The sequence below is a fragment of the Plodia interpunctella genome, chromosome 22 (assembly GCF_027563975.2).
Source record: "Plodia interpunctella isolate USDA-ARS_2022_Savannah chromosome 22, ilPloInte3.2, whole genome shotgun sequence".
Lineage (NCBI taxonomy): Eukaryota > Metazoa > Arthropoda > Insecta > Lepidoptera > Pyralidae > Plodia > Plodia interpunctella.
In genome coordinates, this window is record NC_071315.1 from 5,578,505 (window position 1) to 5,594,360 (window position 15,856).

Here is a 15,856-nt window from a genome sequence, read left to right on the forward strand (position 1 = left end):
ACCTATAAATAAAGTAGATGACTCCACTGGGCATAAAATTAAAAACGTAAATAATAAAATTAATAATTACAATGAATGACAATCCGCGGGCAAAACTGTGGGGCCAGCTAGTAAATCCTTATCCTTACATATTATAAAACAGAGTCCACTACCGCGTCTGTCTGTTCGCGATAAACTCAAAAAACACTGCACGGATTTATGCGGTTTTCACCAACAGATAGAGTGAATACTTATACGTACTTATATCCTAAGGAAGGTTTAGGGGTAAGTATAATTTATTATGTTTTTACCCGGGCGAAACCGGGACGGACCAGTAAATAAATAAATACATTAGGACAAATCACACAGATCGAGCTAGCCCCAAAGTAAGTTCGAGACTTGTGTTATGGGATACTAACTCAACGATACTATATTTTATAACAAATACATATGTCATATATAGATAAACATCCAAAACCTGGGCCAATCAGAAAAATATCATTTTCCATCATGACCCGACCGGGGAACGAAACCCTGGACCTCTCGGTTCAGTGGCAAGAACCTTACCACTGCGCCACCGAGGTCGTCAAGTAGTACCTATATAATGAAAGGATAGAAATATCTAGAACGAGTGAAAGCACTTCGCAGTCGGTAACTTAATAACCTATAAACTGGTTTGACAACCTCGGTGGCGCAGTGGTAAAGTGCTTGCCTCTGAACCGAGAGGTCCCGGGTTCGATCCCCGGTCGGCTCATGATGGAAAATGATCTTTTTCTGATTGGCCCGGGTCTTGGATGTTTATCTATATATATATAGATATATAGACAAATCTCTATATATAGACAAATAAATAAATATATTGGGACAAATCACACAGATTGGGCTAGCCCCAAAGCTATGTTTTATAATAAATACATATATTTATTATAAAATATAGTATCGTTGAGTTAGTATCCCATAATACAAGTCTCGAACTTACTTTCGTACTTATCCGATAATTTCACTGAAAGAAACATGGCAGATTTCCTTTATGTCGTTTAAAAATGTTGTTAACGAAACAAAACTTTTGAAAATAGGACATTGTTACATAAATATCTTTGTCAAAGTTAAAACATTTATTCAGTAAACTTCAATACTATCAAATTTAAAATTATATAGTACTAGCTTTGGCCCGCGGCTTCGCCTGCGTTCGTTTCCCACGGGAACAGTTATTTTTCCGGCATGAAAGGTACCCTATGTCCTCCTCTACTTCAAACTACATGAATGCATATATATTTCAAGAAGATTGGTTGAGTAGATCGAGCGTGAAGAGGTAACAAACAACCAATTTACTTTCGCATTTATAATATTAGTTAGGATTTCTAAAAAAAAAACTACAAACTACTGATATTTCGTAACGATCACATCTGAGGAAAGTATAAATGCTTATAAATGCTTCTTTCAGGTACCCTGAACTTCGACCCTGAAACGCTGATGATGAATGTGATCAGATACGACAAACAGATACATTACCCGACCAGCTTCGACGCCAGAAAACAATGGCCGAGCTACGTGTCCCCTGTCATCGACCAGGGCTGGTGCGGCTCCGACTGGGCGGTGTCCATCGCTGGCGTCGCTTCTGACAGGTAAATACAAGATTCTCTCACAGTTTTCGATTGAGTTTAGCGGTTCTGACAATAGTCGGAACTAGTTTAGGTCCAAATTTCACTGCGATTTGAATCTTTACTACAACAATGAAGATACTGAAAGCGAATGAGTTGAACGAGGTTCGACTCGGTCAATATACCGCATATCTACTTAAATATACATAGTAGGATGCCAAGAGGCACTGGTCAAATTCAAATTCAGATTCAAATCATTTATTCAGAAATTAGACCTTCACAGGCACTTTTTCTCGTCAATATTTATAGTTATTTCTAACAAGCTACAAACTACTGGCATTTCGGAACGACCACTGATGAGAAGAAATGCCGAAAGAAACTCATTTGAACAGTGTTGGTCCCTATCATGCCAGATCGGCTTACCATTATTGTTTCTTACAATGTTTTTTTTAAATTTCTAATAATATATAAAAGTACATAATGTACATAGTCAAAAGGTATATCAAAACAGGTTATGATTGTGATCCGAGTGCTGATTATAATATAACACAAGTCTCGAACTTAGGTACTTTGGGGCTAGCTCAATCTGTGTGATTTATCCTTAAATATTTATTTATATGTGTACCTATACCTGTATTTACAAATAAATATGTTTGATTTGATTTACTATATCATTTAAAATTTGACATGAAAAATTGCACGTTTGAATGACTTTAACAGTAGTAGAAATAGCTGATAAGTAGGTACGTTCTATAATTTTTTTTCGCTTTCAGTCCAAATTTTCTTTTGTGTTTTACTTAATTGTGCACTGATTTTCGTATTATATATTATATCATATACTGATTATATATTATACATATATAATCAGTTTATCATCCTAGCGTGTTCTTTCGCCACTTAAGTTATAAGAGCTAATATTATGAACCACATTTGTTAATTGACGCCTGTGAAGAAAACCCTGCACAGAAGTTTCTTTTGCCGCGTCTTTATCTACCTATATACTTCAATAAGTGGGAAACTCGCAGGGCCCGGGTAAAAATATAGTTTAAACTACTTTGGAGTAATTATGTTTTGCCTGCATCAAGTTCGTTCCAGGTCATAAAAAATCCTTTGCATTTAAATTAGCCTGTTACATAATACACGTTAATTGATGCAGAAATGCGGTTGAAATCAATATTGACGTCAGCATCCGCGTAATAGATATGGCGTGCACTGCAAGCTGGAAAATGTTTAGAAAATATGTATCGTAAATGTAACTACAACCCGTGCAAGGTTATTATCATCGGTTGAAAAAATAATTCCATTCAAAACTTTCGCCACTTTTTATTTTCAGTAAAAACTAAATGTGCCAACTGCTTCCCTTATCTTTTAACGTTTTTTGGAAGAGTTTACCTACTATGATAAAATATTTTATATTCTGCAAGGACATACAAATTATAATTTAAATATCCCCCACCACGAGACGAGATCACAAACTGGGCTTTGGAAGTTAGTTAACGGCTAAACACACATTTTACAAACATAGTAAGAACACTCAATTGAATTCACTTGGATATAAATAAAAACTAGATCAAAATCGTTTCAGCCGTTTGGCTGCTACGATGCCACGGACAGACATATAGATACACAGACACGTTAACCTAGAACTCGTCGTCGGGTGTTAAAAATGTAATTATTAAAATGAAGAATAAGATTAGAAAATATTAAGTACTTAGATATTATTGATAATTTGGTAAAAAAAAATAGGAATCCCTATCGACATTTCCAATAGGCTCGATAACTCGAGGACAACCATAAGCTACCGCGAGAGAAGCTACGGGCAACAGCTAGTTGTAATAACTACTTTAGCAGATTGTGAAAAAATCTCTAATTGAGATTTAGGACCACAACACCGCCATTGTTAAAACGAAACGCAAATCTTTTGCAACGAGCGCCAAAGGGCTCAAGGGCCGACACGGAGGAACAAAGAATTCTATTCAGAGTAAAACAAAGAGCCTAGGAAGTCTATTTTTAGACTCCGCTTCAAGAAAAAACCTACGTCTGGAGAAACGCAGCCTATTTCCAGCCATTTCTTGCTTGCGGTTTTATCAGTTTTTTTTTTAGGTTTTAGCAAAGAAAAACACGTATAAAAGAACTTATTTCCAAAATAGTTATTAACTAGTTAACTTCATGTTAGTGTTGCAATAGTGTTACAATCTATAGTTTCAATCGAAAAAGGCCATACTAAGTAAGTTAATTGTGTTTCACATCGATATCGATCATTTATGGGATACTAACTGAACGATACTATATTTTATAACAAATATATAGATAAACATCCAAGGCCCGGGCCAATCAGAAAAAGATCATTTTCCATCATGACCCGACCGGGGATCGAACCCGGGACCTCTCGGTTCAGAGGCAAGCATTTTTGGCCACTACGCCACCGAGGTCGTCAACAACATACATAAAAACAATACTACACACATACATAGATAACAATACTAAAACGTACTCTAGAACTTGCAGGAAGTATTTCCCAAAAAAATTGCAAAATATTTATATTTCTGAACGACCACATGATGATGATGATGAGTTTTTTTTTCAGCAGACTCATGCTTTTCGAACGGTATGTTTACTGTACTTTAATCAAACATTTTAGTGATGTATCGAATTCCCAGACTGCTCCTATAACAGTAGTTTAATTAGCAGTTACGTCACTGTTGATTTCGATTGAATCGTATGTGTTGGAATTAAGAGCTAGGTCGGTACAAGGTTAGATGTACCGTCAGAGTCCTTTTATTTTCCCCTGTTTACCTATGCTTCCGTACTGGTCTAGGATGACAGATAATTAGAAATATCTATGTATAATATGCCAGTCGCTTTTCTTATCTTTTAACATTTTTATTATCTGTGGCATCCGTGGAAGACCACAAAATCATACTCTTATTGAACTGTGCTATTTAGTATTATTGATGACTAACTGCGCCCCGGGGCTTTGTTCCCATGGGAATTTCGGAATAAAAAGTACCCTGTGTTATTCCAGGTTCTATTCTACCCGTGTACCAAATTGCCTAACAATCCGTCCAGTGGATTTCGCGTGATAGAGTAACAAATATACACACATAATCATACATATACATCCTCACAAACTCTCGCATTTATAATGCTAGCTGAGTCCCGAGGCTTCGCTCCCGTGGGAATTTCGGGATAAAATGTACCCTATGTTATTCCAGGTTATACGTTGCCCGTGTACCAAATTGCATACGAATCCGTTCAGTAGTAACAAACATACATACATACACACACACATAAACGTATACATCCTCACAAACTTTCGTATTTATTACTAGGACTGGCGGACCGTTCCAACTTCCTCAGGAATGACAATGGTTTACCTAAACCGCACCAAAATCCGTCCGATAGTTTTTGAGTTAATCGCGTTCATACAGACAGACGCTACAGAGCTACTTCCTTTTATAATATGTAAAGATAACGACGTACAAGCAAATAAACATTTTATCTTTCTTTCTATAGGTATGTAATAATGTTATTTTTTATCGTTCCACAGATTCGCAATACAATCCCGGGGCGCGGAGAACGTGGTGTTGAGTCCACAAACGCTGTTGTCTTGCAATTGGCGTTACCAGGAGGGCTGTAGGGGCGGCCATATTGACGTAGCCTGGAACTTCGCCAGGACCCATGGGTATATTGGTTATGAACCATAGCAGCCGGTCAAGCCGGTCCAGCTTCGCTCGGGAAGCTGGGACCGATAAAAAAAGCCTATAACCTTGATAAAAAGCAGCCTATGTCACTTTGGAAGGTTTCGTCTATATCTGTGCCAAATTTCGTCAAAATCGGTCCAGTAGTTTTTCAGTTTATTCATTACAAACAAAAATACAAATCTTTTCTCTTTATAATATTAGTATGGATAATAAAAATATCTGGTTTTCAGACTGGTGGAAGAAGACTGCTACCCGTACACGGCAACCCCAAGCAGATGCCGCATATCGCAACGTAAAGACCTGGCTGGTAACGGCTGCAGGCCTTCGGGACAGAGGACTCACTTGTACAAGGTGGGCCCGCCCGGCTGGCTCAAGCACGAGCACGATATCATGTATGATATCATGGAATCCGGACCTGTACAAGGTGAGTTCTTATTTGAAACTGTTAACCCCTTCCATACGACCCAATTTTATGCCCAATTTGATTAGATTGACAATCAAATTGGGTCGTGTGGACGGAATATGAAATTCAAGGTCATTGGGTGGTCGGTATCGGCTGATTTGGGATTGCTCAATCAAATACTGAAATTGGCGATTTAGTTGTATCCTGTGGACGGTCGATCAGATTCTACCTACCCAATTCAATTGGCAATCAAATTAGGCAATCAGATTGTATCGTGTGTAAGGGGTTAAAAGCCATTGATATGATAAGTAATTATCTTTTACCCGCGACTTCGCCCGCGTTAATTTCCCGCGGGCACTCCATACATGAATCTACATGTATGCAAAATTTCAAGAAGATTTGTCGATCACGTCCCCAAAAGTAGATAGAGTGTGAAGAGGTAACAAACAAACTTACTTTCACATATATAATATTAGTTAGGATACCAAAGATGCATGTAAAACAATATAATAAACACATATCCGCGCATCAGCGTCGAGGTTAGGTCCTTCGAGCCGGTAACTTTATGTGGCACTACATTCCTTGCTATTTCTGATTGGTCTAATGGCTGACTGCTAGAAAATGCCATATGGTGTTCAATCCCATGGAATTAGTAGGTACTACGAAGTATTTACTAAATCCATGTTCAATCCACCATATGTACCTATCTGTAAGATTACTGTAACTTTTAAAACTATTGCATAGTTTTTAAGCGAAAATTTAATAAAAGCTTTATAGAATATACTTTTTTAATATGAATGTAATGGGTACTTACTACCTAATACGTTGCTTGTCTTAGAAAATGTCCGGCTCAAATAATATCTTATCCAAATATATTTGGATTACAAAGAACCGCATACACCTAAACAAAACTGTGGCGTTCTGAGAACCTTTAAGTGTATTATGACATTGACGGCTGTCATTTAGAATCTACCTATCCGTTTGTTTGTTTACATTAAATCAACACATACCCACCGATCGGGATTAGGCCCGCGTCATGGCCCATTCTCCTAATCCAATCCAAAGCCAGTGGCCCAGCAGTGGGTGGGGCCGATGATGATGGTATCACTACCTGGGCAATTGAGTTGAGCTCGGTATTTTCTTTAAATGTTTCAATGAAAATAAGGTAACAAAGAATTCTCCCAGATACGGGACGGAGCTAAATCGATATTACCCGCGTCGTAACAAATATATTTCAAATTTAACGAAAATATCGTTGTGCCGATAGGCCCGATCGGGCGAAGTGACGAACAATAAATCCGTAGAGCCACAGCTATAAATTATATCGTACAATCCTCGGCACATAAATTGAACCAAAATGGCGGCCGTCAGCGCAGGTTTAATTAGATAATGAAATGAATGAAAGTATTAGGAAAGGATTTTTAGTGGTTATTGTTTATGAAACAATAAACGAGTAGGTAGGTATTTTGAATTTCGCGGGTACCTAACCACAACCTAATCCCATAAATAACACTTTTATCTCTAATTAAACCTTCGCTGACTGTCGCCATTTTGGTTAAACTTATGCGCCGTGGATTATACGTAAATACATGTAGTATTTTGTATCGTCATCATGTGTCATCATTAATAAGTACATTATCAACGACTTCCTATGTACGACCGTCCACAATGTCAATTGGCAGTCTTTTATATTTACATAAGCATTACAAAGATAAATACTTGGCATATAAATTGATGATTGATAATGTGTTGCTGATACCTTTAGTTTTACTCTGTGGTGCCTTAGAATAAGATCACTCCATAACCTCCCGTTGATGTCGTGCGTAGTGACTCCCTAATCCTCGCATGAATGCATGTCGTACCGACATACAAGGCGACTAAGGGACATACAGCCTTGGCAGTACGTTGAAAATTTTTGATGCGTTAAATCACATATCCTATCGCATATAGGAACTAGTTTAGTTTAGGTAAAACTAGTTTATCCTGGAATCGGGTTTGGCCGGTAACATATATATATATATATATATATATATATACTTACTTTTTGTCTACACATACTAAATAATTTTATACTTTTCTCATTCATCATGTCTGCTCGCCTCTCCCTGGTCGATCGGCCATCTGTATTATATCAATAGGTATTATGTCAAAAATCCGAGGCCAATTTATTTGCACAGAAGATTGCCATTTCGGTGCTGAAGGGTAATGCTGTCAGCTTTCTTTGAACCCTTTCTAGCGACGACGTGCTCTTTTTTTATAACTAGCTACGCCCAGGGCTTAGCACCCTTGGGAATTTCGGGATAAAAAGTACCCAATGTGTTATTTCAGGTTATATTCTACTCGTGTCTATTATTAAATTTCATAACAATCCGTCCAGTAGATTTTGCGAGAAGAGTAACAAACATTATTACATATTACCTACATGCATCCTCACGAACTTTCGCATTTATATTAAGTAGGTACTTGTTAATAGAATTTTAGATTATTTATTATTGAAATGAACAAGTCATTCTAACTTGAATGAATTTAGTACCATGTAATGTCTAATATCGCCTTATTTTACCTTCCAGCTGTAATGACTGTGTACCAAGACTTCTTCCATTACCGCGACGGCATCTACCGCCACACTCACTATGGAAACAACAGATATAAGGGACTCCATAGTGTCAGGATTGTTGGCTGGGGCGAAGAGAGAGGACAGAAATATTGGGTGAGTTTGAGTACAATACTACTTATTAATACTGGTGTCCTGATACCTTTTTATTTGATGCAGAAAAAGTTTAGACGTGTTTTGTTCTACTTTGTGTTTCTGCTGCCTTAGTAGGTAGGTACGTCATAAGCCTAGGATCAGACAGTATACAAACATCGAAACACAGAGATACGCAGAGAGCAGTAGCTCTATGTACACATATCAAATCAATGATACCAGGATAGCATACATGCTATCCTGGTATCATTGATTTCGGAGTAGAAGAATATGGTCAAGGGTGAAAGCCTATAGTTGGTTCAAAGGGAGAAACATTGGCTGGAACGAATATTGCTTTTACTCTAAAATCCTAGCTCGCATTAAGTTTCTCTTGTTCTGGATATACTACAACTATCTATCTTTGAAGCATCACAAGCTGGTCATAGCATATGAGGATTTTCGCGCGAGGCCAAGCCGAGCGCTGTAATGAGGAGTATATAGTGATGTGCACGCGTGTGTCATACGACGTTATTCACCGTAAGCATTTGGGACATAAAAGGAGAGTTTAAAATTCCTTTGGAATTTTGCACGCGAGTTTGAACCGGCCTAAAATACACCAATGCTAAAATTTCAGGCAAACCTGTTGAAACAAATATATAATATTGTAACGCATTTACCCCCGACAAATACCATAAACAAGAAGTGTATTTTGATAATTTTGTCTTCCAGATCGTGGCCAACAGCTGGGGCCGGCAGTGGGGCGAGGACGGCTACTTCCGCATCGCTCGCGGCGAGAAGGAGTCGGGCATCGAGTCCTTCGTGGTGACAGTCCTCAGCAACGTCGTGAAGGCCAACAAATAACAGCGGGTCGGAGCGCTAGTGGCGCCTCTGTGCGTCGCTACGAGGGTGCTGAGGACTAGGAAAGGCATAGTATTGTTGAATAGTACGATTAGTAGGCCAGTGAATTGAATATATTTTCTAACCAGCCTTGTCCGATAAAATATTAGGCCTTCTTCAGTTCCCGCCATTTTTCCCTAATCTCGACAGTTAAAGATTCAGTTACTTTCGTTATATTGATTTGTATTCACTCAAGTCGTTAAAATACTAAAACATACCTACATAACATGTTAAATAAATTACAAACAGCGTAAGCTTTTGTATTGTCAATAGCGTTTTTAACACCATGTAATTGCAAGTAAATATTCCTGTTATGAGTTTAATACACTGGTTTAGTAGTTTTGTGCATCCATAGGTATTTTTGGATACAAACGTTACATTACATTCAATTTCGGACAAAATTTATTGTGAACATTGACGTTTCCATATCGACGTACTTATAATTATTATTATATTTTTGGAAGGATAACATCGTATTTTATCATTTTAAATTGATGAATTAATGCGAAGTAAATTTGCAATATGTCTTTGACCCCGATTAAGGTTTTTTTTAAATTTAATGCCTTTTTTTTATACGCAATGTAACCCTGTATATAAAAAGATGTACCGAGTATGTAACTCGCGGGAACCTTTATCTAATACCATTTTTTTGACCAAATAATCGGGGTTTATATACATACATGATGAAAGCTGATCTTAATTGTAACATCACGATCTCCCAACAGCTAGATATGTAAGACGTATGTTTTTTTTTTATATTCAACATTATATTATGGTTGTTTCAATGGTTAAATAAAAAGAAAAAAATTGACAATGAGTGAGCTAAACTCCTCTTGATATTTTTTTAGAAAACTCGCCTAGCGTGTCACATCAGTGTGTAGTGAACACGCCTGTCGTATTTTCCGCCAGTGTTAAGTGTTTTAAGGTTACGCTGGAATTAGTACAAAAAATGATTTATTAAAAAACCCACTATGTTTTAACAATATTTTTGAGTAAGAAAAAAAGGTTAAATGAAAATAAAGTAAAAATTCGAGCACTTATTTAGAATTATTTCTATAATTCGTTTTTTTACTTATAACAGTGACTAATTCCAGTATTTTTTAAAAATGTAAAAGATACGCTTTTGTTTCCATATTATAAACGTATTTATTTCGTGAATGTTAGTATTATTAACTGCCATTTTAATATAAGTATGCTGCTTTACTTACAAACTTTGTGAATATATTTCATTCAAATATATAAAAAGGCACTTTTATTTAACCTTGTAATTTTTTAAATCACATTTTATAACATAATTATCTTTAATACACACAATATTGCACAAATTTGTAGGCGATAAAATTAATTTTCTCTTTATTAACTTTAATTTAAAATTAATTTTAACTTTAACAAGATTCTAAAACACAAGGTAGTTTGTTTTCATTGCAGTGTTTATAAGTAAAGTGGTACAATTAACTTAATTTATAAATAAAAACTAGTCTTAGACCAACATCGTAACATAGTGTAAATTAAGTAACAATACACATTTAACATATAAAATATAGAGTATTTTCTAAATGTAAGTTCTTTAAATATTACAAATAGGTATGGAATGTCTAAGCACAGTAATTACCACTTTAATAACAAAAAATATTATATACTATTGAAAATGCAAAAAAAAAAGAAACTATCAGAAAAATAAAAACTATACTCCGTTTATTTTGGTGTTCTTATTTATTTTTTAAAAGATAACCAATGTTAATATGATGTTTTATTTAAAACTATCAATTTAAAACTCAAAATTTTTCTACAACACAAATTGGTTAATAATAATACATGTTTATTTTCTCCACAATTACAAGATAGCTTAATAAAAAAAAATGTGCGATTTCTACATTAAATATATAATTTACTTAAATACCTAAATATATGGGGTATAGCGGTATAGGAACATAATGTTAAAATAACTTAAGTGTAAATGGTTATCTAGACGAATACCAAAAAGACTTCCTGAATTGTTGGCTAAATAAAAGAAAACAATTGTTAACTTTATGGTTACTGTGATAGTATAATTAAAATCACAATAATTCACACAGAAAAATTATTATTATATTAAATATTTGAGTAAATATGTACAAAAAATCAATCCTAAATTAAAAAAAAAACAAAATCAGGAAGTTTTTCATTTAAAATAATCTATTTAAACATAAAATATTACAATAAGTACGAAGTATTTTTTTAAATCTGTTACAATTACGATAACGAATCAATAACATAATTTATTACCGAAAATAAATATTGTAATCAAAGTAAATAAATATTGGAAAGTATTTGTTTTTGTTTAATTTCAGCCTCAGTCTGTATAAAAAATATTTTTTTCACTTCTCTTGCTCGAAAATTGCTCCATTTTGCTTGGATGTAGGCGACGTAAATTTCGATTTTATGCTCTAGAGCATAAAGTAAAATTTTCGTCTAACCAACCACTAAGGCACCTGCAGCCTTCAAATTCTAACGGCCATTAGAATTTTAAACAAAGTTTTTATTTTATTTGGTTCATTTGTTTTTTTATATTATGTGATCTATAATTATATTTTTTTAACACAATAAAATATTTTTTATAATTCCATTATGTATACATAATTAAGATAATTAAAAAGGCAGAGTCACGCCTAGCGTACTCTTGTTACAAACATTTTATCACACTAAAAACAAGAAACCCAGCAGAACAATATACAGTTTTAGCACAATGTTCAGTTTTATGACAGTTTATGTAATTATATATTACGCCCCGGCTTCGGACGGGTGCAATAAACAGGCCGCCTGCTTGACATGAACTCTCCTTGGGAATGTTGTTTTAAAATATTTACCTTATGGCTTGTGTTACCTTGAGGGTTGATTTTGACTCTGGCTGGCTCTACTTTTAGCTGCTTTCTCTACATTTGTAGCTCTTGTCTGAAATCAAGACATTTCATGATGATACATTTTTAAAAATATATTTCATCCTGGCGTGTTCCCGTTCCAACTCGCACTGGCGTGTTCTCAGCTGCATTCACGGCCATTTCGCCCCAAAACATGGAATGTGCGAAAGAATAAACTTTTAAATTTTGAAAATTCCAAAGTGGTTTTATGATCGGCTACCTGCCAGACATCAACCCTCTTTAGAAATGCTGTTGTTGTATAGTCAAGGATTTGAATCCCTTAGTAGCGTCTTATACCATCCATGAAAGGATATGGAGTGATTCTATTATTCTATGGTAAGGTGGAAATGATCGAGAATAATTCTTTGTACATAAAGTTTAGGTACCTGCAATGTTTGGACTCTTTTATGCATTGCCTTCATGGAGCTTGTAATGGACACTAATTGCTCTCTGTTTGTTGCTATGTCTGCTAGCTGTAAACATAAAAATACAAATAAACATTTACAATTCTGTAACATGTATTCAATAGAAAAAAATATATATTTAAGATTGTGGTGATAACAGTCCATTGATTGTCACAATGCCACTGGATCATTATATGAAGATTAAAACTTCAACTGAGAGTCCATTTAAATATATATATATATTATAAAAATAAAGCAAACCATAATAAAAAACTAAAATTTTTAAACAACTTTTATTAAGAAGTCATCACTAAAAAAGAAATAAATAAGGTAGTTGTCGAACACACATACCTTTGTTCGATAAGATATTGTTCAATCATGACGTCATTTTAGAGTATCATTTAGTATGGAGCATATCTTTGAAAGCATTGTCATTATCACAATATTTTTTTAATATAAGTATTAGTCAGTTAGTTAATAATTATTTTTATAAACAATAGTAATAGTATAAATGCCATCAAAAACTCAAGTCTCACAGCTCAGTTTTTCTACCGTAAAAAGTTGTGAGATCCATGTTACCAGATGTATTTATACATTCTGGAGAGGGGTGATGACGCAAAGGCAGACATAATACTAAATAAAATGGAATTTCCCCATGAGGCTGGCATAGTCGCACCAAGCAACTGAATTTTGACATTTTTAATAATGATGTAAATTCGTCCTCCTAATTTTTAATATATGTATAAGACCTATATTTGTTAATTGACGTCCTTGGAGAAAAGTTACGGTGAAATTTGTTGCGCCGCTTCTTCTTCACCTGCGCTTTGGAAGCCGGCAGTAGACTTAGTTTAAGTAATTTTTGACGTCAATAAGTGATGTATATCATCCTAAATTGAATAAAGAATTTTGAATTTGAATTTGAAGCCTCGACAAAAAATAGATTTAAAAAAAATGTTACCAAGTTGATTAATTTATTTAGTCCCTACTTTAGTATGGAGCATATCTTTGAAAGCATTAACATTGTCACAGTATTTTTTTAATATAAAGTATTAATCAGTCATTTAACCTAACCTAACAATTTGTCAGTAGATAGTTAATCTAGCCTGTTTATTGTATATATATAAGACAACCTCGGTGGCGCAGTGGTAAGGTTCTTGCCACTGAACCGAGAGGTCCCGGGTTCTATCCCCGGTCGGGTCGTGATGGAAAATGATCTTTTTCTGATTGTCCCGGGTCTTGGATGTTTATCTATATATGTATTTATTATAAAATATAGTATCGTTGAGTTAGTATCCCATAATACAAGTCTCGAACTTACTTTGGGGCTAGCTCAATCTGTGTGATTTGTCCCAATATATTTATTTATTTATTATTTATATAGGACTGTAGAAATTATTCTGTACTGGATTTGATGGAGTATATGGAGGCCGTCAAGTACATACCATAGCATCAAGCATGGCATCATTTTGTAGATCTTCCAGTTTTCTTCTCTCTGATGTTAGCATGCAATGAACAGTCTCTTGTTTTTCCCTAAAAATAAAAACAATCACTTCACAGATTTCTAAATATACTGGAGAAAATTAATAATAATAACCTTCTGTTACTGAGCTTAGATCAAGTTTCGATTGAATAAATTTCCTATAAAATATCTCGAGAGCTCAGTTTGCCTTTTGGCAAAGGCCTTCTCCAACTGCGTCCACTGGTCTCTGTCTAAAGCCACTCTTGTCCAGTTAGATCCCAATCTTAGGCTTAGCTTGTCTTTCCACCTTGTTATAGGGCGTCCTCGCTTTCTTTGACCATCTCTGGGAGACCAGTGGGTTATCTGTTTACTCCATTTATTTCACTGACATCTCAGCATATGACCAGTACAGCACCACTTCAGATGGTTGATGCGATAGAGTATGTTGGTAACTTTAATTCTTTAAAATAAAAAATTGAAATGGATTTGTTATAAATGTCACACATGCTTTTCAACTTATTTTTGAAAATAATAATGAGATGAAAAAATCTAGAATTGAGCAGGAATTTAATCAACACTCCTGTCTATCCGGGAAAGTGCTCTTGACCACTGAACTATCAAGACCATGCCAGTTTGGCTGAATAATTCATCTCTTTATGTCTTACACCCAAATACAGTATTTTCATTAGAGAGTAGTAGGTCCTGTGTTCAATTCCCATCATATTTGTGCCTACCATCACAAATATTCGTCTGGGGTTTTGGATGTGTTGTGCCCAATTCTCTGTGTTTGTGTCCATTGGACCCACAAACAAGTCTAGTGCTTAGTGTATGGCATGAGTATTGTCTACTTATTAGTATTTATTTTATTATCAATTGAAATGGGGCTTAAATGGGGAAAATATAGGAAAGCGACTCTGTACTCTGATGCTATACAACAGAGTAAAAAAACCATGAAAATTCTCAGATGACAGAGAGTAAGCTGCACAACATTTCAATCTTCATATCTTTGCGTTTCGATACTCTCCAAAGACATTAGATTTTCCCAGATGGTGTTGTGCCATGGCTTTGACAGAGGACAACATAAATTTTAAGTATACAAGTTGCAGGTTGCACAGTGGCAAGACAGTAGGTGTTCTATAGTTCGAGGCGAGATGCCACACTCGCGTAAGTTTAGCGAAATTATGAAATACATATGAAAAGTGTACTTACGTTAATTCTTTTAAATGAGTATTTATAGTGGCAAGTGGAGGTTCGTATATTTCCATAACACCTTTGGCTAATAGTTGAACAGTTTTTATGTCTTCTGAGCGCGAAGATCTGCAATAAAAGTTATGACAAATGTAACTTTACAATTTGGACATGTCTAAAGTATGATAAGCAATAAACAGAATATTTAAAGTACCCTTCCATTATTCCACGTTCTTTATTGCAAAAACTCACTGAAAATTCTAAACTAAAATTACACTAAAAATAAAGAAATCTGCAGCCAACTGAACCATCAAGAAAACACTCAGTATTTATTTTCTTTTGTCAATGTCAGTCGCGTTAAGCACGCGTCACGTCACGCGTCTATTGTCAAATCAAATACATTAAACAAGCAAAGGCGAGAAATAACGTGATGGAAGGAAAATAATTTTGCTACATTCCCATAGCAAAATACGTAGAATAATTTTTACGCAGTCCTGTACAATCTTTGTTTTTATGAATTCGAAAAATTTTTCATAATAGTATAGTAATATAAAAAGTGAGTTTGATTTTATATTTTTATTAATTTATTGAAGTTAAAAAAAAATTTTGCTTGTGCGATACGTTGCGTAAAACTTATC

The 15,856-nt window shown here is 35.0% G+C and overlaps 2 protein-coding genes across 2 annotated transcripts in view; one reads left to right on the forward strand and one right to left on the reverse strand.

Annotated features, from left to right (window-relative positions):
* Window positions 1-10,515, forward strand: part of Swim (Secreted Wg-interacting molecule) — a 51,693-nt gene extending 41,178 nt beyond the window's left edge. The window contains exons 5-9 of the mRNA XM_053762369.1: window positions 1,424-1,604; window positions 5,131-5,265; window positions 5,515-5,708; window positions 8,258-8,397; window positions 9,103-10,515. Of these exons, the coding sequence (XP_053618344.1) occupies window positions 1,424-1,604; window positions 5,131-5,265; window positions 5,515-5,708; window positions 8,258-8,397; window positions 9,103-9,234 (782 nt within the window). The 3' untranslated portion in view covers window positions 9,235-10,515. The remainder of the gene's footprint in view (window positions 1-1,423; window positions 1,605-5,130; window positions 5,266-5,514; window positions 5,709-8,257; window positions 8,398-9,102) is intronic.
* A 931-nt stretch (window positions 10,516-11,446) lies between these two features.
* Window positions 11,447-15,569, reverse strand: LOC128679884 (uncharacterized). Its single transcript, XM_053762371.2, has 5 exons — window positions 15,433-15,569; window positions 15,240-15,347; window positions 14,014-14,101; window positions 12,554-12,640; window positions 11,447-12,201 (listed from the first exon to the last, which is right to left on the reverse strand). The coding sequence occupies exons 1-5, from the start codon at window positions 15,438-15,440 to the stop codon at window positions 12,130-12,132; spliced, it is 363 nt and encodes a 120-aa protein (XP_053618346.1). The 5' UTR covers window positions 15,441-15,569; the 3' UTR covers window positions 11,447-12,129.
* Between the last annotated feature and the right edge of the window lie 287 nt (window positions 15,570-15,856).

Bases quoted from the DNA above. Each gene is read 5' to 3' on its own strand.
- LOC128679884 (XM_053762371.2), bottom strand. The intron at 14,102-15,239 runs GTAAGTACACTT...TTTTATTTTTAG, and splicing joins ACTCATTTAAAAGAATTAAC to GGAAAAACAAGAGACTGTTC. The intron at 12,202-12,553 runs GTACCTAAACTT...TCTTGATTTCAG, and splicing joins AAAGAGTCCAAACATTGCAG to ACAAGAGCTACAAATGTAGA.